This window comes from Biomphalaria glabrata, chromosome 15, assembly GCF_947242115.1.
Source record: "Biomphalaria glabrata chromosome 15, xgBioGlab47.1, whole genome shotgun sequence".
Classification (NCBI taxonomy): Eukaryota; Metazoa; Mollusca; class Gastropoda; family Planorbidae; genus Biomphalaria; species Biomphalaria glabrata.
The window spans coordinates 29,191,664-29,215,898 of record NC_074725.1 but is presented as its reverse complement, the minus strand read 5'-3'; the positions used below and the strand labels follow the sequence as shown (position 1 = coordinate 29,215,898).

At 38.4% G+C, this 24,235-nt stretch overlaps 1 protein-coding gene across 3 annotated transcripts in view; it reads right to left on the bottom strand.

The window, feature by feature from the left end:
• Positions 1-22,525, bottom strand: part of LOC106050756 (transferrin receptor protein 1-like) — a 43,913-nt gene extending 21,388 nt beyond the window's left edge. The window contains exons 1-2 of one of the 3 annotated variants that reach the window (XM_056012330.1): positions 22,384-22,525; positions 21,456-21,868 (exon numbers count right to left, since the gene is read on the bottom strand). In XM_056012330.1, coding sequence (XP_055868305.1) covers positions 21,456-21,805 — 350 coding nt within the window. In that variant the 5' untranslated portion in view covers positions 21,806-21,868; positions 22,384-22,525. Of the gene's footprint in view, positions 1-21,455; positions 21,869-22,243 lie in introns of all 3 variants that reach the window. The other 2 variants (XM_056012329.1, XM_056012331.1) reach the window with 2 other exon arrangements.
• Positions 22,526-24,235: the final 1,710 nt, after the last annotated feature.

The following is a 24,235-nucleotide window of genomic DNA, read 5'->3' as shown; positions in this document are numbered from 1 at the left end:
AATGCTAGATTTAGATCTAGTCTATATAGATACTATAGTAAAAAATACTACTTACTACTAGATCTAGTACTATACTACTATACTATACTATAAACTATAATTGTAATCTGTATAGTCAAGTCTATAGTTAGTATATAAATAGACAAATAGTCTAGGACTAGATTCAAGATTGTCACTAGATCTATAATCTATACTTATACTAGATCTAGTCTATAGTCTGCATGCATAGATGATAGACTGACTAGTTTAATAGTTAGTAGTAAAAAGTATGAAAAGTATTAGACCTAGTTATTACAAATATTAGTAATATTTATTAGATTTAGATCTATCAATATTAAACTAGTGACAGTCACGGTGTCACTGATACTGAATTATTCTGACTTACTGAAACTGAAAGTTAATGTGTATAATATTCTTTTTTTTTCAACCTTTAGAATTTATCCTTGGCCTATCGTACTACGAACATTAGAGCACGTTCTGCTCATTTTCTTTGACTTTTTTTACTAAAAACTAATTCTAACAATTTGAATCGATAAGACTACCGCCATACATTAATAAAGAAGCCATGTCAACAAACATAGATCCACATCACAAACCTATATATATATATTTGCCTATGTCTATGATTATGAAACAAAGGCAAAATATTGGGAATATGGCAGTTTTGTACTTTTCAAAACTAAAGATCATAATTATATATTGGCTGAAATGTTAGTCCTAGAATTTATAGCTCGATTGCCGCCATTTTTTTTTCACATAGATAGAGTACATAAAACATATTTGACTTCCCCCAAATAAAAATAACTTCCTACTTCCAGTCTATATTTATTTATGTCTATGGAAATTTCAATTTGTCTAGAGAACCAGAGAACATCTTGAACGGACTTAGGTCTTCGGGTAATTCCGCAAAGAAATTTCAATTTGTCAAGAGAACCAGAGAACATCTTGAACGGACTTAGGTCTTCGGGTAATTCCGCATGTTAGCATATTTTCAAGAGTTTAATAAATTAATGTTCCGGAACATTTAGCGCATCTTCTCCTAGGTCTAGATCATAGACATAAATATATGGTCTAGATTCTAGATCTAAAGCATATCATCATAAGAATATTATAAAGTGTAGAAGATGTATACATTTGATTAACCAAGATTATTTCTCCGGAGGGAAAAGGGGGTGGGGCGCGGTAAAAATGTTTCTGTTTAAAAAAAAACTAACATTCAATAGTTTTAAAGAGCAAATTAATATTTCTATAAGTTGCATAAAATAGGTTTTGTCATTTTATTTTTTAAATGTATGTTTTTCTTGTCACGATATCAATTTACTATTTTTTTGGGTTGTATTAACAAAATTAATCATTCAGGGTTATATAGACGACTATTTCGTCCTAGCTGAAAGCCCAGTTCTAACTGTAGTGAGCATGGCAACTCTAACTCTACCGCTGTTAAAGCCGATGGATGTTAATATCCATCCTTCCTGGTTGTTTTGCGGGAGGTTTGGGTTAGAATGTAAACATCTTCAACTCGGAAGGAACATCCGAAGCGCGTAAGGCAAACGGTGCACCAAAAGTTCGCAGCCTGTGGTTCGCGCCAATTCTCATGGTGACCATCGAGCGAGTGAATTGCACCCACAGCTAAATATTTACTCTGTGCGAGTGTGTTTCTTTTCTGGTCTACTCTCTCGTGATTTAAAAATAAGGATATAAAAGAAATGCCTATAATTCAAATAAGAACATAAAACTAAAATGTTATTTAACCTTGGTTAGGCCAATAATAGAATATGCATACTCTAACAAATACTCACATTTGACCAGAGTAACACCTTTAGTAAAATCACTAAATTTAGAAAGCCTTCAGGATAGAAGACTCAAAAGTAAACTAGCAATTATGCATAACCATAATTTTCAAAAACAAAAACAAAATCTAATAAATATACTCAGAAAGACATAAAGGTAAAGGCACACTCCTCGTTCCATATGCTAGGACAAATTTGTACAATTCTCCTTCTTCCCTAGTGCTATTAGAGCATGGAATCGGTTGCCTGAGCCAGCAAGGAAAACCAGTGACCTTGCAGAATTTAAGTCATTGGTTAACATGCATGGCTAGATGCATGACGCGTAGGACGTAATCATCTTCTTTTTTTTTTTTTTGAAGTAACGTCTGTATCATATAAGATAAGATGAGATATTCCTTTCTCGTATTGGAGGGACACAAAGAAAAAATACCATTTTCTTTAACCGTCATGACAGAAATGGGTTACTGGTATTTCATCTTGTAATGTGAAACCTGACAGCTCATAACGGAACGTAGCTTCCCACGATGCATGATGGGAAAGTTGTTGGATTCGTCGACACACCGCTGACATGCGCACTTGAGCAGAAAGCCCCGAATTTTTTAGAAAACAACGGTAGACTTCAATTAGAACACAAACAGTCCGGGCTGCTTTCAAAATTCGTCACCAGAAGTGACACCAAATAGCCCAGTCATTGTTGGGGGGGGGGGGGAGGGGGGAGAGTTAGTTAACGGTGGCGAATAGTAAGCGCCTACAGAAGGGAGGGGGAGAGAGGCGTTAAGAATGTCAGTATGCCATTACGAGAATGTGTGGATGACGGCATGGATGCTTTCAGTTTGCCTACAGCAGACGACATAGTTCACTGTGAGTCACGGTTGACTTCACTTCAGAGTAGCAAACAGATTAATTATACAGCATTACCACACTGGTAGCTACACAAACTGTGGACAGGCCATGTATCATTAACTCTTTCTCTCCGTAATTATTTACCACATTCTGGTGGAATCAACGCTGGTATCGTCAGTTAGGAGAGAAAGAGTTAAAAGAGCACAATCTACAATATTACGTTGATGTAAAGTTTAGGTGTTAATGAACCAATGGCTGGTTGTTACGGTCATACAGACAGGGACGATTATCTTCTTATCTTAAATATTAAAGACATTATTCCAAAAAAGAAGACAATTACGCCCTACACATTTCATGTGTCAATCTAGTCATGCGTGTTAAACAAAAATTTATACTCTGTCGTTTCGTCAGTATTCCTGTGGCTGAGCGGTAAAGCGCTTGGTTTCCAAACCGGAGGTTCTTGGTTCGAATACTAGTGAAGACTGAGATTTTTAATATCAAGATCTTTGGGCGCCTCTAGGTCCACCCCGCTCTAATGGGTACCTGACATTAGTTGGGGAAAAGTAAAGGCGGTTGGTCTTTGTGCTGGCCACATGACACCTTCGTTAACCGTAGGCCACAGAAACAGATGACCTTTAACATCCTCTGCCCTACAGACCACACGGTCTGAAAGGGGAACTTTACTTTTTTTGTGTAGAATGATGCAAAATAAGCGACGCTGTCATAAGCTGTGTTAGGTATACCAGACGAGCCCAGGATGTCAGAGAGTAAAGACGTGTTATTTGTATTGAGCTAGATTTTGTTCAAAATACCATTTTATTTATATTATTACTAAAGTCGATGGCCAATCGGGATAATGGCGCCTATGACGCCGATTCCCAGCTGGACTTCGTTGAAGGTGGTCTAATTAACGATTATTCGGCTGTATTAAGATTATAATGTTTCGTCTATAGTTGTTTATACAGAGTGAATGTTTCTTGAATGTCTCTAGCACCAGATTTCCAAGCAAACAAACTTGACAGTGTCAATGGAGTGGCGTCAAACACACTTGGACACAAAAAAAAAAGGGGGGGGGACAATTTCGCCTTATCACGCGAGACGTGATTGTGTACGCTGGGTGATCGCGGGATTCGGAAGTCCGAGACTACAAGAACTACAGCATAACACTTTTATTAAGCTGTACCGTGGTCGACTTTGGAGAGAGACAGCGCTTCATGAACAAGACAGTCAGTCAGTCAGTCTATGCACTTTGATGTGGCCATTAAGTCTACAGACTCTGACCATCGAACTCGTTACCAATCCTTAAAAAAACACTTTAAAAAACAAAAACAAATCTTATATTAAGCGTACTTGTATCAATCAGTTTGGATCAGCCATGTAATTACATTTGTAATAGATCTAGACTAACAATAAAAAAGCATTTATAAAAATACATAAAATAGGGATCAACCTGAATTAGAACTTGTGGGCTAAAGCCTTCTCATGCCAACACGGTAACCACTCTGCTAGCGTGAACATGAGAAGATTGTAAAGTTATCTATTGTTTCTATTTCATGTTTGTGTTCACTAAGCCTCTGACGGCAACGTAATAAAAAGGGGACTAATTTAGCTTATACGACCACTGCAGTCAAGTACTATTTCTTTCCCTTGTTTAAGATACTAAACGAAGTAATTTACTACCAACAGAACTAATTGGTTATATTTTAAAAAATTGATTTCCGCTTGATCCCCAAGATTGGGTGTAGGAGAAATAACGTGTACAAACTTTTGGACAGACAGACAGACAGAGTGAGTTGATATAAGCTTTGTAAAAGAGAAAACGTGGATAAAGAACAAATAAATACTCACTACAAAGAGACTGCATCTACTATCTTTCGATACAGTAATATAGTCAGACTATAAAGAATCTTAAAAGACTGCATCTTCTCTATGAATAGAAAGTCCTATTTATTTTCTGGGACTCTAGTGATTCCTTAAGTCTGATAAGAGACAAAAACAACTCCCAAACCAATGAAGGATCGAAATGTAAAACTTGTGTCGACAGATTTACCAAAGCTCACATTAGGTTTACTTAAGTTAACATTAGTTTTTTCCCAAAGTTAGGTTTACCAAAGTTTACACTAGATTTACCAAAAAGTTTACTTTAGGTTTATCATAACTTGAACTGGGTTTATCAAAGGTTACACAAGTTTTGGGTTGCGGCCAACTTGCGGTGGCTGAGTGGTAAAGCGCTTGGCTTCCGAAACGAGGGTTATGGGTTCGAATCCTTAAGAAGACTGGAATTTTTTTATTTTTTGGGATCTTTAGGGAGCCTCTGAGTTCACTTATTAAGTCCAATGGGTACCTGTCAAATAGTTGGGGGAAAGTAAAGGCGGTTGGTCGTTGTGCTGGCCACATGACACCCTGGTTAAGCGTGGGCCACACAAACAGATGACTGTTTACATCATTTGCCCTATAGATCGCAAGGTCGTTATTTCTACTACAAGGGAAACTAATACTTTAGTTTTCTTCACAGATATGGCTAAATTTGTCGGGTTTAGTCCCCTTAAAAAAACCACCTGTTAACACTAGTCTTCCTCGTGCAAACAATTATTTATTGTACCTAAAAAAATGAATAATTAAACAAAAACACTCAATTAGTCAATCAATCATTGGTAATTTTTTTTTTTCGAATAAGGGAAATAACGTGTACATTATTGATAGATAGATATTTAAGGGCGGAGTTCTTCCCCTTTAGATACGCTTTCTTTTTCTTAAAAGATTTTTTAAAAATACTTTCCTTGTTTTTAACTACGTTTGCCAAAGTTTACACTACATTTAGCAACGTTTATTTTGGTATTTATTTATATTAAATTTATACAAGGATTACCTTTTTTTAAACAATGTTTACCTAAATTAATACGAGGTTTAACCATTATTGACATCTCAGACCCATATCCACGAATGAGATTCCGGACTACGACAAGCTCGATCTCGTTAATCTCTCGCCAGTTGAAACACAGGAAGACATTAGTAGTGTTAATTTCTTAAAAGTTTAAATGTAGTCAATTAAACTTGCAATTAAAATGGTTTATTGTAAACATCAACAATCATCGCTATGAAAGGAAACAACCAAAGGCTGTTGTGTGGTCTTCAAATCCCGAATAAATACATAAACATTTCTGATCGTTCTCTGATCGTTGCAAGGTCATCACAAGACCGGTCTGAACAAGGAATCGGCCCCATTCAAACCCCTTGTACCGTGACCCGTGGGGCTGAGGGTCGGGGGTGGTAACGATGAATACACAGCGATCAAGCCTACAAGTCTTCATCACACCCTTGCCATCTCTCAATCACACATGACACACATAAAACTGGCTAGTCCCAGTCGACGTAATGAATGCGGCCCAATGGGACACCACTTTGTGCGAGATTCGCCAAAGAAACTATTGCTTTGGTTTTATTCCCAGGACCAGGCTCGCGCATATGTAATCTGACTATGGAGTGACCCGCTATAATTTACATGTATAGGCGCGTGCATTGATCGTACGTAAATTTATCGATTTAAAAAAAAATGTCTATATTATGATTGTCATACGTCATTGTTTATTGTTTTGCGAAAACTACTTGTTAGGATGTAATAAAATAAAAGATCTAATGTCTAACCTTAACATATGAAGTCTTTATTATTTTGTTGTGCTTACTAGTCTACGGTTATTGAGTTTTCCAGAACATAACATGGTGTCAGAAGTTGAATAGAGCATTCTTGTTGACTCTAATCTGGGAAACAAGATCTCGATCACGCCGATGAAAGTCGTAAGTAAAGATTCAATATGATAGCTACTTTACGAGTTCCAAGACTACACACATCCAAAGAAATACTCCATAATGCATCGAGTCTTAATTATATTTCAAAACAGTACGCCAATCTAATTTAAATATTTTTTTTACTGGCCCAATGAATGTTTAATGTGGGATTTTTTTCCTGTTATATGTCAGCGAAGTATATATTTTTTGCTCTGCTATATGTCAGTGAAGTATATTTTTTTTCCCTGTCATATGTCAGTGAAGTATTTTTCCCTGTCATATGTCAGGGAAGTATTTTTCCCCTGTCATATGTCAGTGAAGTATATTTTCCCCTGTCATATTCAGTGAAGTATATATTTTTTGTCATATATCAGTGAAGTATATTTTTTTCTGTCATATGCCAGTAAAGTATATTTTTCCCCTGTCATTTGTCAGTTAAGTATATTTTTCCCCTGTCATATGTCAGTGAAGTATATTTTCCCTGTCATATGTAAGTGAAGTATATATATATTTGTCATATGTCAGTGAAGGATATTTTTTTTTCCCTGTCATATGTGAGTGAAGTATATTTTCCCTGTCATATGTCAGTGAAGTATTTTTTTTCCCTGTCATATGTGAGTGAAGTATATTTTCCCTGCCATATGTCAGTGAAGTATATTTTTTTTTCCTGTCATATGTCAGTGAAGTATATTTTTACCTGTCATATGTCAGTGAAGTATATTTTTTTCCTGTCATGTCAGTGAAGTATATCTTTTCCCCTGTCATATGTCAGTGAAGTATATTTTTTCCCCTGTCATATGTCAGTGAAGTATATTTTTCCCCTATCATATGTCAGTGAAGTATATTTTTTCCCTTTCATATTTCAGTGAAGTACATTTTTTCATTCAAAAATGCAGGACGAAACGTTGGATTGTAACCCGTTTGTAGGTCAGTATTGACGAGAGTCCAGTGTGTCCAATACAATAGCCAGCCGTCTTAACTCTTCACACACACAGAAATGTCAGAGAAGCAGTTATCTAACTTTGTTGAGGCTAAGATTAATTCAAAGCATACAATTTCGAGAGCGCTGCGGTGCAGAAGATCTCTATCAAGAGCTAAGGGCAGACCTGAGACAGAAAAAAAGTCCGGAGCCGACAAGTCATCCCATGATATGGCTCAACATTCAAGACATGCCACCAAACAATACTTTTTTTTAATCGGCTATATTGATAAATAAAACATGCGTTGTGTTGGCCAGCAGTCCCATATGGCGAACGTCCGCATACCATAAGCCATCTTTTTTTTTTTTTTTTACATGAGCTTAAGGAGAAAGTACTAAACATGCGTTTTCAAATACCAGCTAAGGCTAGAGAACATCTTGCAGAAAATGACTTCCCAAAGAAACAGCTGGAGAACTCTTAACAAAGACCGCGTCACACTCACTTGAGATCCCATCCCCAGGACACCAAAAAAAAAAAATACTGTCAAAGAAAGAGGCAGAGGACAAAGACTAAAATTAAAACGATTCTGGACAGAAAGATGTGACAAACAAAAAAAAAAGTAGGTCATTGGAGGGGCAACGTAGTAACGTGAAATGCTGCACTCTTCCTTAATCATCGGATTCAAGAAAACGCCTTTTTGTTTTTAATTCCAAGAAAATGAGGATTAATAAACATGAAAATTTGGCAATAATCAATGACGTTGCAGTGTCCCCCCCCCCCACACTGTCTCACAACGTGGGGAGAAAAGTGACGAACATAATATGAAAACTTTGAGCTTAGAGAGTAAGCGACTGTGGAAGTTCAGTCAAACTCCCAATGGAGATCTCAGTCAAAGGGGTGATGGCTCTAATGAACACGTAGACATCTTCGAGATCCTGAGCATTACTTGATTTAGATTGTTGGCATATCGGCACAATTTGGGCCATGTCGTATTCTCCTCGCTTGTCAGAAGGCGGGTACTGCTGCAGACCTGCCAGATCATCATACAATATTTCAGTGGGCACACTTTGGATTACGATTTTGTTTCCTTGAAATGACTTTGGATCCTGGCAGCGCCAAATAATTTGAATCACATTTTGAAACAATAATAACTTTATTACTATGAATATTAAAAATTAAAAAAAAAATCTTTATCGGGTTAAAGAACATTTATATAAGAACGCTCTTAATGTGACTACAGCAGATTATGTTTCCCTTATAAAGAACCTCAATCCTAGCAGCGCCTGAGAATGTGAGAAAAAGTGTTTCAAATAATGTATAAAAATAATAATAATTAACACAATTCTCCATTAAAATGTACAAGTAAAAACTATAAAAGCAACTCTGACGGACGTTATCTATATCTCCCTTGTTCCGATCGATACCTGAACATCTCGGATCACGGTACTTGCCATTGCATGGGGGATCGTGAGGCGTGAGGAAAGAGCAAATTAAAGGATCGATAAACCTAATGTACATCCGATACTGACAGGTGCGATACTCGGCAGATCGGAATGCTAGCGAAGGTGTCATGGCAGGCTCAAATAGCTCTCTTGGAAAAGGGGAGAGCATCTACGTATAATTACATTGCCGCACTTTTGTTTGAAAAGAGCAGACGACACTCCAATTAGAGAGACATGATTGGGTTTTTTTTAAACATTTTGTTGCTTAATCTGCATTTTTTAGAGGGCCGGAAAGGATGGGGGGGGGGGGGGAGTCCACCAATTTGTCTCGTTTAAAGCATGACTTGGGTGAACTGTTGTCGCAGTTGCGTAGTCAATGCTATTGCGACACAAAGATTAAATAGAATAACTTTTACAGAAAAAAAAAAGCAAATACCGTTCCAAAATAGAAAATGTATTTGGATTATATGAGTGTTTACACATGTCAGTGATGGGAGTGACTTCGAGTCCTTCCAAACTCTTGGGCGCGGGGGGAAGGGGGGGGGGAAATACTATAGTCTAATTCTCCATGAAAATTTTGAAGGAATAAAAAAAAAAGCTGCTACGTTTAACTTTAAAAACAAGCAAAATACACAAACAATTTTTTTTTTTTTAAAAAAAAAAAAAAGCTTATATTAAGTGTATCAAATAGTTTGGATCAGTCATGTAATTAAATTTATAATAAGACTCAGATGACTATCTCTAAAAAGGACTGATTCAAATTATACCACCACTTCAGTCAAGTACTATTTCTTTCCCTTGTTAGAGATACCAAACCAAAGTCATTTATTACCAATAGTTAATTAACTAATTGGTTAATTTTTAAAATGGATTCTTGTGTCGTCATGTAAAAGAAATAATTGATCGAAATGTCAGCTTGATCCGAGATTGAGTGTCGGAAAATGATACAAGCTTTTAAAAAAAAAAAAAGATTTAAAAAAAAAAAAAGAAATTTGAGGTTAATTTGTAAAATCGGTAAACAAAACTGTCTAGGTACACAAAGATCATTGAATTATAAAAAAAAATATATGAAAAAGCCTATAAATTATAGAAACAATTTATAATCATTTATTATATGCGTATAACGAGGGAATTTTCGCGAACAGAGACAAACAAATGAGTACGTAGCTTTTTGGTGTATATGTTGTGTATAATACGGCAGTATTGATTGGCTACTTATATATCGGTGAGAATTTTTTGTTCACATTTTATAACTGTAAAATCAAAATGTCTATGCTCTTCCGCTGGTAGTTCAAAGTATATGTCTTTGTATCATTTTGTTATAGCGTCTTTGACATTGTCACAAAGCTTGTATCATCTCACTCCGTCTGTCTGGTAAGAAGTTTATACACGTTATTTTTCTCACACCAAATCTCGGATCAAGCTGAAATTTTGCACAAATTTTCATTGGCATAGACAAGACTTGAATCCGAAAAAAAAAAATTGACTACTGGAAATTAATTATTTTGTTTGAGATCAACAAGTGAAATTAATCTTTCAGTATTCACAGTTGTTGCTAAATATGTAGTGTTTGGTCCCCTTATGTAAGTGTTCTCATTATTTCTCACACGCACATTCTCTGAACAAGTTGAAACTTTAAACCATTATTTATTGTACCTAGCAAAACATGAATCAATTAAAAAAATTAACCATTTAGTCAATTACTTTGCTTCATATCGAATAAGGGAAATAACTTCTTGAGAGACCCAGTGTTCTTTATGGATGACTTCCGCGTCTCGTAGGTAGCCGTCGGGACGATTATTACATCTAGGAGGAGGATCTTGGTATTGCACGCCCCTTCCTCTCCCTGAACGTCTTATGAAATTCGCGAGACAACATCCTGAGACAAGACGAGACATGTCTAGCAAAGTAAGACATGACACGGAAGCCGAAAAGAGGAAAGGGAAAACAATGCCGCCCACGTTTAACCTGGCGTCGTGCCTAAAATCTATGGGCACCAGCTGGGGAGAGGCTGTAGAAGTCGCTCCAATACATGCCTGTGTGGATAAAGCTTGCCATATTAAGTCTTAAGCAAGTTCGAAGCCTGTGATTGTCTTCTTTTCGTGTATGCCTGATTTTAATCATCTCTATGGGTTACCCGAAAGTCAAGAAAAGTTATAGCTGTCAGTCCATTGTAGCTGTGGCGGACCACAACCTTTTTTTTTTTTTTTTTACAAAGCTTATTTAGGGAGTAACTCCGTCTGTCTGTCTGGTGCAAATTTTGTGCACGTCATTTCTTCCAATTTCCATTCTCGGATCAAGTTGAAACTTTGAACAATTATTCATTTTCACTAACAAAACATGAATCAATAAAACAAATGGGCCTTTAGTGGTAATCAATTAATTTAGTTTGATATAGAATATGGAAATAAATCTTAAAATATTGAGATATATGACTGTAAATGTGCAGTTCTTTCCAAATAAAAAAACCTTTTTGTTTGTTTGGTTTTGATAACGTTTCGGATGTTCCTTCAGATCTGAAGATACCGTAGATGCATTGGCATCGTAGCCCAAACCTCCAGAGATCATCGTGACTTTCGAAAGAAAATCCAGAGCGCATACCGCAGGACCAGGCAGACATCCTTTAAGTAATAACGGGAAAGAAAAGGGGAGCAGGTAACTCTACCGAACCATGTCACGTGTGCTGTGTCACACAACACTTTACAGTCAGGTACAGTCACGAGCGTGTAGAATTACAATTAGACTTTAACACACACGTAGACAGCACACTGGTTCCCATCCCCCTTCAGCCCACCCCATACGCACACACATTTCCATGTAACAAAGAAGTAGCCTGACCTGGGGGGGGCAAGGTCATTTAGAGTAGCAAGAGAGTGAGGAAGAAAGAGTCTGGGAGAGAGAAAGAAAGAGTGAAGAACAATGAAAAAATAGATGCAAATGAATGTCAACTGGTCAACTTCAAAAAAAACAACAACAAAGAAACAGGTGTTCTAAAGCCTGCCCCCTGCCCGGGCCCCCCCCCCCCCTCCAAAGTAATATTTGCCTTCGTTTGTAAATTACGCCCCGCTCAGCTGAACGGGAGACCCCGCGACAAACACCGACGGCTGACATTCTTGCATTTTAATCAAACAGTGATCCTCAATTTGAGGCATCGCTAGCCACAGGTGCTCGGCACGTTTGGTACACGCAGAAATGTTGACTCAGTAACAAATGTGTGGGCCCTTCACGCGCTTTCATAGGAAAGAAAGAACCCACAAGGATTTGGCGATGTGGGTGTGTTGAGTTATTCAAGATCAGACAAGACTATTCAAGCTTAAACGTGCTTCCTAATTCGTTTTTTTTTAATAACATCCTCCCTTAGGCTTTTTGAAAGTACTGAAATGTTGACGAGGCAACTTATATTAAGTAGATATGTAAGTGTAATTTTTAAAGACCATTTTAGGCGCCGACTTGCCTTAGCTGACATAGAAGAGAGCACCTGGTTGCATGCGGCTTCAGAACGAGACAGCTGGAGGTCACTTACAACGGCCGCGGGATACACATTTGTGACCAAAAAAAAATCCGCTGCCGAGGACAGATGTAGACGGCGAAAAGAACATCTTAATCGACCACCGGCGGGCAATTGTTATGCTTGCCATGGATGTGGCAAAATATGTAGGTCACAGCTGGGGCTGTGCATCCACGGGAAATACTGCATTCCTCATTTATCTTAGGACTCTAATACAAGTCTTATTATTATAATTTTTAGAAATCTGGTTTTGTCGCTCATGGGTATCCTTCCCGGCCTTAAAGCGTTGATAGATAAACTAAAGGGGAAAAAGAACATGTCCTCCAGGGGGGGGGGGCAATCGCAGCACGTTCTATCAAACAAGCATTGCACGTGGAGAGAATGTAAGAAAGACTCCGTCCTATTTGCTACGCCGTTACTCACGGGGACTGCTCTTTCACGATCAGTGGCGGTACATTATAGAAACACGTTGGAATCTCGAAGGGATTGTGGGAACACTGTTGGGACTCAATGAGCCGTGTCCTAGTTGTGATTCAATAAGCCGTGTCCTAGTTGTGATTCAATGATGTGATTCCGGTGCAAGAAATCTCTCATTCCTGGCTTTTGGTAAAGTTCCTTCCCATTTGGTCAAGGGTCATAAAAGAACGCAAGCTCTACCCTTAAAAGACACTCTAACATGGTTGTGCCCGCTAGTTTTAACTGCTAGTCTACGGCGTGGTAAGCGATGGGGCGGCTGACGCCATTGCGTGAGATGTCACGTTGACCATACCCACTGTCGTTTCAACAGGCCACGGCAGTAATCCAAGAGTAAGCACAACAGACGTTGTTCAAACCCTGTCTTGGGTCCTACAGAGCACGTAATGCGTTGCACATGCGCAGCTCAGAACGAGACTCGCTAAGACGGAAGTTGAATAGGTCGGAACAGTCTCATTATAGCGCACCGGAGTTGGCGCATATTTCGCCTGGTTTCGACCAACTTTACGATTCCCGGAGCCGCCACTGTGGGGGAGTTAATAGAACAGTGGCACACATTCTGTTCGAGCACAACCGAGATTAAACGGGATGTGTCTGCTGCCAAGGCGCATATTCTATAGGAGAGATGTGAAGCATTTCGCCGAACTGCTGAATGCCTGCTAAGATCCTTCGCGTGCGGATCCCAATAGATGAATAGGAGTTCATTTCTCAGACCAAGCAATTACAACTTCAAATGTTTACTCGAATTCCTATTTTGTCATTTTTATAATCTCCCTCGTGGCGTTTGTCGTAGGGGTGATGTGAAAGTTCGCGGAACCAAATTCCTCCACTTTGCGCAGATATTTTTATCAGGATATATAATAAAAGTAAATTTCCCCTTTCAAACCTTGTGATCTAAAGAGCAGATGATGTAAAGGTCATCTGTTTCTGCGGCCTACGGTTAAAGAGGGTGTAATATGGCCAGCACAAAGACCAACCGCCTTTATTTTTCCCCAACTAATGTCAGGTACCCATTAGAACTGGGTGGACCCACAGGCGCCCAAAGATCCCGAAATTAAAAATCCCAGGAAAACCCGGGAAAACGAAAAGAGTAAGACGTGGAGATTTTGAAACAGCAGACGACATAAACAATGTCAAGGACGCTATAATGGCAGGATGTCATCGAAATAAGGATGTGCCACAAGCGAATGAGCTTGGTAATTTGATTCTGCGGGGCTTAAATAAATAATAATACAGAAAAATTAATTTAAACACATTGCTGGTCAATGCGTTCTTTTTATTTTTTTTTTGGTGCACCGGATACACCAAAGACTCCATTATTAATACCCCGCCAAAGACTGTTTACACGAAGCAATAATGCAACCATGTGTGACAATAGATGGATTACCCCTTTACCTTTACCCGTCTGTTGGACCGTTGGGGCACCATTTAAGATTTGTCGATCATCTTTCTCCATTCCTCTCTGTCTTTTGCCTTAGACAGAACTTCTTTCAATGGCAGGCCGTGACAATATACAAAGAAGACAAGTAAATAGTCAGAAAGCACTTGACTTAAGAGTAAGTATTCAAAGTTGACAGAGCAACAGGAGTCCAGGTAAGGCGGTCAATCAAAAGAGAAGGTATGAAAAGTGGACAGGGCCATACGGAAGTCCAAGTACGGCCAATCAATCAAAGGCCTTTCACCTGGGGCACTTATGGATCAACACCGGTGAGCCCCCGCGACTGGTACACAGCTGTTTGCTGATCCTGGTAGCAAGTTTACTTAAACAAAAACTCCACGCATTTAACTCTTTCACTTTAAACACGCTCTAAGAAGTAGTTATTTAACTCTTTAAACAAGATCTACGAAGTAGTTATTTAACTCTTTCACTTTAAACAAGATATAAGAAATAGTTATTTAACTCTTTCACTTTAAACAAGATCTACGAAGTTGTTATTTAACTCTTTCACTTTAAACAAGATCTACGAAGTTGTTATTTAACTCTTTCACTTTAAACAAGATCTAAGAAGTAGTTATTTAACTCTTTCACTTTAAACAAGATCTAAGAAGTAGTTATTTAACTCTTTCACTTTAAACACGATCTAAGAAGTAGTTATTTAACTCTTTCACTTTAAACAAGATCTAAGAAGTAGTTATTTAACTCTTTCACTTTAAACACGATCTAAGAAGTAGTTATTTAACTCTTTCACTTTAAACACGATCTAAGAAGTAGCCATTTAACTCTTTCACTTTAAACAAGTTATAAGAAGTAGCCATTTAACTCTTTCACCTTGCAAAAAAATAAGATAAAAACTAAGATATAAGAAGTAAAGTTATGAGAAGGTCCGAAGTACTAGAGAACTTTCAAAGTTGGGGAGGGGGGGGGGGAGAACAGCTGACAGGAAGAGGTGTTAGGTTTAAATATTTACAAGTATTTGGTGACTAGTCTCAAGTCAACCGCGAGACGTAATCACTGACACCAGTGGCGGCACTGTGATCTTCGTCAAAAGGGGGGCGAGAAACGGCTTACAACCAATTATGCTGTTTGTACGCGATTTGCTTTAAGGTTTCTTTGAAAAGTAAAAAAATTTTAGGACGCAATTTAATAACTTTTGTTTTTGGTTTGGTTGTAAGTTTCTCAGTCCATGGAATGGAACTCCCCTCTCTACGTTAGTTTTATAGACTATGAGAAGGTTTTTGACAGCGTGGACAGACAGACCCTCTGGAGACTTTTGAGACACTATGGAGTGCCTGAAAAAATTACTTATGTCACCAAGAAGTCATATGAGGAAATGACTTGCAGTGCATGGCAGACAACTGACAGACCCATTTAAAGTCCAAACAGGAGTGAGACAAGGCTGTTTACTCTCTCCCTTCTTGTTTCTACTAGCCATAGATTGGTTCTTGAAGACAGCAACAGACCAGAAGCGGAATGGTATACAGTGGACACTTTGGAAACAGCTAGATGAGCTTGACTTTGCAGATGACTTGGCTCTTCTTTCTCACACACAGCAGCAGATGCAGGAAAAGATCAGCGTTGTTGCAGACAATTCAGCTAGAATGGGTCTTACCTTAAACAGAGGGAAGTGCAAGGTGTTCAAGATAAAGGCATCCAACAATACACCCATTACAGTCCAAAGTGAGGCGCTGGGGAAGAGGTTGAAAGCTTCAACTATCTCGGCAGTATCATAGACCACCATGGAGGAACAGATGCAGATGTCAGAACCCGCATTGGTAAAGCTCGAGCAGCCTTCCATCAGCTGAAGAACACCTGGGGATTTAGGGTAATAAGCACCACCACCAAGATTAGGCACTTTTACACAGTTGTTAAGCCGACACTACTTTATAGAGCAAAGACCTGGAGAACCACCATCACCACCATGAAAAAAAATCCAGGCATTCATCAATACCTGCCTGAGGAAGATTCTTATGATCAGCTGGCCAGACAAGATCATTGAAGTAGATATCCTTCGGAGACGCTGGAGATGGATAGGCTTGGCAAGCCTGCATCCCAATAGAACAAGGCAGCCCTAACCTGGAACCCCCAAGAAAAAAGGAAGAGGGGACGGCACATGAATACATGGCGCCGCGATCTGGAAGCAGATGCCAAGCAGATGGGCAAGACGTGGGGGCAGTTGGAGAGACTCGCCCGGAACCGAGATGCCAGGAGGAAGCTGGTTGGTAGCCTATGCCCCAGAAGGGACCGCAGGCAGAGATGAGATGAGGATGTAAGTTTTTATTTTACTTCGCTTATAACGAATAAACCAAATCGGTCCAACGAAGTTCATTATAACGAGATTCTGAAATTTAAAATGTTCTGATACATTTAAAAATATTTTTTTTATTTTTTTCAACGCCTTCCTAGATTCCCATTGAAAAAGAATCTCGATTATAAATAACCTTACAGCATGCAGTCATACGCAACACTAACACTAGACTTTAGAGCCTTTTGGCAAATTTTAGCCAAAACAAAAATGGCTTTGATGTATTTCCGTTTTACTTGGTTCAATGGTGTGTAAGAATGAAGCCAACGTTTGATGCTATGCGTGTGGCCCGAGGGCTGCAATTGCACAGTAAAATGTTTGATGCGGGTGCAGTGGCGTAGCTGGGGTGGTGGGAGGGGAGGGGGGAGAATGTGAAAATCCCCCCACCCCCAGGCTCCCACTTGACGAGGCCCTCAAATGAGTGTATCGATTTTTTTCAATTAAATATTACGCAAAATGCATGCCCCCCCCCCCAAAGAGTTCAAGCCCCGAAGGCCCCCAAATGATGGCACATTCCTAGCTACGCCACTGTGCGGATGGAAGATAAGATTTTAACAGTAGATGTTTTAAAACAATGTTTCTTCTGTTATGTATTTGTTTATTTTTGGCATTGTAAAAAAGGGGAAGGAACGTTGCACTCCAGTGATTTCGTAGTTTCATTTACACACGTACACACATCAACAGTATAGGCTGGCGTTTTTTAGCCATGTTTTAGATGTGGTTTATACCTTTGTGCATACAGTATGCATATTTAGTCACGATAACAAGCAAAATAAAAATCCTTTACATCTATCCCTTAGTCTGTTGGAACGTTGGGGGCACAATGTAAGATTTGTCGACCGTCTTTCTCCATTCATCTCTATATTTGACTTGGATAGAACCTCTTTCAATGGCAGACCCGTCCATTTTTGTTTATGTTGTCCTCCTATCACTTTCTCTGTCTGCCTCCTTTTCTTTTTCCTGGTACTGTTCCCTGAAGGAAGCTCTTGCGAAACACCGAAGGCCTTGTTTATATGGCCATAGAATTTTGATTAGCGTTTTTATTACTATAGTTAGCGAGTCATCGTCATAATATTTTTTTAAAGCGTATATAAGGGAAGAACTACACATTTACAGCCATATATCTCATTACTATATATTTTCTCTATAAAAATGAATTTAATTACCACTAATCAATTTTTTTTATTTGTGTTTTGTTAGGGACAATAAATAATTGAGCGAAATTTCCACTTGATCCGAGAATAGGAAGTGGGAGAAATAACGTGTACAAGATTTGTACCAGACAACATTCAGATAGACGGAGAGAGTTGATATAAGCTTTGTAAAATGAAAAAAAAAAGGATAATCTTTTGAAAATCTACGAATAGCAGTTGTATCAATTTTAAAAAGCATAAAGTATTCGAGTATGTAATTCCTATGTATGTTGCATTGAAAAGAAGCCTTGATTAAACAAAAAGCCTTTTTCATTTTGTTTGAAAAATGGTTAATACGTATGTGCATAAAAATGCATTCCACAATACAGGCTTAAGAGCTTTCTTTTTACTTCACGTGTTTTTGAAGAACATATATCTCACTTTACCCCCCCCCCCCAAAAAAAAAAACAACTATTGCAGTATTAGAGCCTACGTGCAACCCCCCCCCCCTTTTTTTCCCCCCAAAGAAATATTCACTACCTTTTGACAGACATCAAACATGGCATATCTATACATGTCCGTCAGGTTGCCATGCGTTTGTCACTACTGTAGATATTAATGTGTTCAATAGATACTATAAACCGTCAACTGAGACCCGACTTGAAAACACCAAGATAACAATATGACATTGATATCCTACTAATAGATGTATCTAGACTATGTTTGTGCGGTGCAGATCTGTTGGGCCATGTCTGCCTCCCACGTTGGGTTATCATTACCAAAAAGAAAGAAGAAAAAAAACTAATCCACCAACCAAACAGCTTTAAACTGACAAGACTCAAAAACAAAGATTATCTCCAGGTCTAGATTACGTGGTGGTTGGTCATAGGCCTTCCTATCAAACCCAAAGTTAACTCTCTCGTGACATTGATATTTAGCATATGAAAAAAAAAAAAAGTAAAGTTCCCCTTTCAGACCTTGTGGTCTATAGGTCAGATGATGTAAAAAAGCCATCTGTTTCTGTGGGCGTCTGTGGCCTACGGTTAACGAGGGTGTCATGTGCCCAGCACAACGACCAACCACCTTTACTTTTCCCCAACCTAACTCAGGTACCCATTAGAGCTGGGTGGACTAAGAGGTGCCCAAAGATCCCGAGATTAAAAATCCCTGTCTTCGCCAGGATTTGAACCCAGGACCCCCGGTTCGGAAGCCAAGCGCTTAGCAGCTCAGCCACCGCGCCTCCCCTATTTAGCATAGACATGAACGTTAATGGGTTTAAGTCGATCTTTCGATGAAGCTAAAAAGCGTAAATTATATAGGAGATTTTCATACCTGGTAGAAAAAAAAACTATAAATAGCTAGCTCCTTGGTGTATCCGGTGTTAAATAAAGAAAATGTAGATAAGTTTTGCTTTTTAAAAAAAAAAACTCTTTGATAATTTTTAAGCACTTTCTGGCAATGCAGAACCAAATTTTCTAAGCTCTTTTTGTTGTTGTTGTTTTTTTGCACAGTCTCAATATGGAGGAGGCATTATATTCTCACTCCATGACTTACAAATCTTTTAAAACTAATGGGCAACTAAGTTGAAGTTGAAGAAATATGGGAGACTGTTGATACGAAGATAATTAACTTCCACGCATTGGGATATGTCAAAATTATAGCCCATTTTTTAACATTATTTTTTTTTAAGCTAGCAACATTGAAGTTAATTTAAGCCGCCTTTCAATTTATAGTGGGAAAAGTCCACTACAGAAGTTGTTGCTGACTTTTATCTCAAATGTACAATGTTTCAAAAAATTCGTATTTCCTGCCTCAGTCTTATTTTGGCTTATTCTATTTTTAAAATCTGGATCACTGTACAATCATGACACAAAGATGAATAAAACCTGATCTCCCCCCCCCCCCAGGACATCTTCATCCATGGCCCGAAACAGGAAGGGAGAAGGAAAGGGTTGGGATGGCGAAGGGGGGAGGGTCAGTTCAAAAGAATAGTTCGTCAGGCCCTACTCCCTAATGACAGCAGGGGGTACAATGACAGGTGGCAGGGAGTGGCCGGAAATGATCGACATCAAACGGTCCGAACCCACACACTGGATTAAGGCACACAGAATGAGAGCCCGCAAGTATGATCTTTACAGGACAAAGAAAACACCAAACTGCCTTGAAGATCTATAAACCCTAGCCCTAACACTGAAAGTACAGTTAAAGTAATGTCACCATTTTGGCTTCCATAAGATTCAGGAAAGAAAAACTTAAATGACAAAACGTCCGTATTTTTTTAATGTGATAAAGCAGAGGGTCAATGGTGTTATAACAATGTACCCATAATTTAACAGACATTATATAAAAAATATCGTCTATTAAACGAGTTACTATAAAGCGTACTCTCTATACATTGATCACTTCAGAATTGGGTACCATAAATTTGTGATGACCTTTACAGATTCCCTCTACAGGAAATGGTGAACATAAAGGACAATGATAAATTCAATGGTATAAAGAAAGTGACTACCAGATGACTGTCCAGTATCTACATATACTGTTAATGTTTTATTACTACAAACTACAATGACCAATTCATTCAACACACATCAAAATCACTGTAAGCATAAAAAAAAATAATATATAGAAACCCCTCAAAAAATTAGGACACAAATAAGGGCCCCCAAAATCCAGGAGAAACCATGACTGCTGCTCCTTAATACTTTCCATAATCAGGCACTGACTTCTACATGTAGCCTACACCATGACTGTGTGTACTAAAGTATGAATTGACAAGGTATTCGAATGTGCTAGAATCTGACCTAATTGGTTCTTACTTATTAAAAAAAAATACAAGAGATTCAAAACTGCAATGGAGGATGAGATGTAGTAATAGTCTTATAAGTTAAATTACAATAAGTGGAGAAATAAGTAAAAAAAAAAAATACAATGATGATTGGGTTCCATGATGATCTTCTGATGATTGTTTAAAAAAAGAGGCTAAGACTGTGTAGCCATATCATGAGATCCTTGCGAGGACCTTCTACAGGGAATAATACTATGGAAATGAAGATGGAAAAAAAAAGGATGCTGACAAAAGAAGTGATGAAAAGACAACATCAATCAAAATTATAATCTTATCAAAAGAGAGGATTGGAAAGAGACTGTGGACAGATCACGTGTGGTGCCCCAACAAGCAACAAACTAAAGGTGATAATAAGGTGGTCTTTAAAGTCTTTTTAATGGTTCTAGCATTTCTTCTGTCTAGAAAAGAGTTATTTGCGTCTCAGACCAAACCTGAATTTGGGATAACATCAATTTTCAGTGAGATGGGTTTGATCCCCTGTCCACTATCAAAAGTGATCACACTAGATCTATCATTTTAATTTTAAGTCAATGACTTCAATTACTTGTGCTATCAACATTTTGAAAAAACATAAGGCCTAGATGCCCTTTGCCATTAGAATCTCATACAAGTCTAGAAGCTAATTGAGGATGAGGCATTCAATGAATTCTTTGTAGATCTAGGAAAACATCTAGATTCTAGAGCACCGTTTCTCAACCTTTTAAGCTCGGTGACCCCTTTTTACAACCCCCCACTCAGCCGCGACCCCCCCCCCCCGACACACATACAGCAAAAGAAGAGTAGGCAATAACCATCCATATTTTCGATGGTCTTAAGCGACCCCTGGCAAATGGTCAATCGACCCCCAAGGGGGTCGCAACCCACAAGTTGAGAACCCCTGTTCTAGAGATTTTATTTTACCGAGTCAAAAACTAGATCTAGATTAGAAAAAATGAAGTTAGTTATGAATATACAATCTCAATACTTACTCGACAAACTTGGAAAAGTTCTCCCCATGGATAGAATAGATCAACGTGTCATGGTATGTCACAAATTTGGTCACATCGTAATCCTGACTGTCTTTCTGGTGCTCCTTGCAGAGTTCCGTCACGCTCGGGTCTTCATTCTCAAGCTCTTTCACGTAAAATCCAACCAAGAGCCCGATCAAGAACATAGTCACCACAGCTAAGAACAACAAGACACAAGGCGCGAAGCCAAACCAGCACAACTTCTTATCCTTGGTTTGGCTATTTGAAGCACTATTGGCGTTGAAATTTTCGGCACCATTTATATTTTGATCGTCTGATCGGACGGGTGAATATGCTGTTAAGTGCGCCATTGCAGTCTGAGTAGATATCTTGACTCAAAAGTCTAGCTCTAGACTTCAATTTGAGTCTGCTACCTTCGAAAGTAAACAACCTCTAGACTCTAAATCTAGGTCTAGATCTAGTCTAGATTGGCTAGATGTCTATTCTAGATCTAATCAACAGACTACACTAATTTAGAGTCTTTATATTTATAGTTATAGTCATAGTGGCCTCTAATTGAATTCAAATTGATTGCTTTGGCTTTAGTTAATAGATAACTTATTAACTAGGTCTAGATCTAGATCTAGTCTAGGGTTAAAAAAATGCATGATTCTAATCTAGATCTATGTGATACTTAACGATAGCTGATAGATCTAGAATATCTAGAGTCTAGTAAGTAGTCTATTAAGTCTATAAATTCTAATATTTCTATAGACTCATAAAAGTCTATACTAATAGTAATAATATACTTAGACTCCAGATTTACGGTCTATGTAGAATAATATACTTAATATAGATCTAGAATTATCTAAAATCATAAAATCGAAACAAGTTGAAAACCTAATCACAGTCCTAAACTAAACACATATCTAGAGTGTAGGCTACACACTATTTTGAAATCCTGTGGAATAGCACATCCGATAGGCCTAAACACATACACATGCGACCTACACACGCACTGGGGCTAGACGTTTGATACAATGTGCATTGAGGACCAAGGGGGAGTAAACCCCCAGATGTCTGCTTTGACTGTCGGTGTTACCGTGTTCGTTGACATTCATGTTGTACAGATACGACCGCCATCTGTTTAATTGGAGGGTGAGGGGGGAGAAGAAGGTGACGCGGGGATATGCGTCACTTCGCCGTGAAGCGTTGGTGGTCGGATGTTGTTTCAATATATTTATCGTTTTAGGTGCTGTAGAAAAAAAAAAAAACAATGACGATGTGTCGAGTAAAGGTTTTAATTTTAAAAGATGGCGGGGAAGGCTGAGACGCTTACTTTTTAAAGACATTTTCACTCCCGAAATACACACAGGACCAGGGGCGGACTAGCTGTATGGCAAATGCCCGGTAGGGCCACCGAAAAGGAACGCATGAATGCTACTATGCAGTGGCGTAGCAATGTACCCGTGGGCCCGGGTTCAAGAAAATGTTGATGGGCCTCCCCCCTCCCCACCCCCCCCCACCCCCCCCCCCCCTAAATATAACAAAATTTGAAATTTTGTGAGACAAAAAAAAAAATCGAGTAGTTTGTATGTATCGGTACATTTACTAAAAAGACATTTTAATTCTAGTACAACTTCATGAACACAGCCGAAAGAATCATTGAAGACCATGTTCAAGTACAGTGAACATAATGCGCAAGCGGCTGCTTTAGTTTGAACAATGCCAGAAGGCTAGTGTACTGTCCGCTCATATTGCCTTGGCCTCGCAAGTAATTTAAAGAAAGATGGTGATTTTGTATTTCTTGGAGAATTTGTTCAGCCAATGTTGCAAACTTCTGGTTCTCACAAATATATTTAAAAAAAAATACAAATGACTCTCTGATTGCAATTTCTTTGGGTATTTTGTCATCGGAGCTCACAAAACAATTTCAGAAAATAATGCTAATTGAATCAACTTTTAATATTTCTTGAGTGTTGTCAACCGTGATAGAGAAAAATGGCGAAGATTGGATCTCTTTTAGTATCTTTTGGTCAAACTGCATTGTCCAACAGGCTCTTTTATATGGCTTTGAATCTGTGGGGCATGAGGTAAGAGGTTGTGTTGGTTGTTGTTGTTGTTGTTTTCTTAAGAATTTCTGTACTGCTAAGAAATTGTCGTTCTTACTTGAGTCACCTAAACAATACTCTTCACGATGACCTCTGAATAAAAGGCTGTTGCGTGCTTAAGTAAAACAAAAATAAATTCACTATGCGATGAAATTGCCGCCAGAAGGTTTAATTGTCAACTTCTTCAATGTGCTCCTTGTTTGCAAAGCTTGAAGAGCTGGACAAGTTCACTCACCTTGGAAGCATCGTAACAAATGATGGGGATGCCTACCATGATGTAGCGTGCCGAATAGGAAAGGATAGAACACCTAACCAAAGAAATTTTTTATTTTTTTTTACGGAAATGTTTTATTCTTGAGGAATAAGAGATTGGCCCTTTACAAAACAATTAGATCAATTAGATATTCATTATAAGACATCAGTAAGGCCAGGTTCACATCTAACTTAACATTCACTTTCACCTATCCTTTGGTCTGCTGGACCGCTGGGGCACCACACGAGATATGTTAACCTTTTTTTTTTCTCCATTATTTTTCTGTCATTTGTCTTTGATAGAATTTCATTCTGATAATATTGAAACCTGCCTTTTTACCTGCCTGGGTGGACCACTTCGGGGGCCGATTTTCAGTTTGTGTTTCCACGCAAACTGTCTTTGTAACCTTGTTTATTTTTATTTTTTTTGTTTTAAAC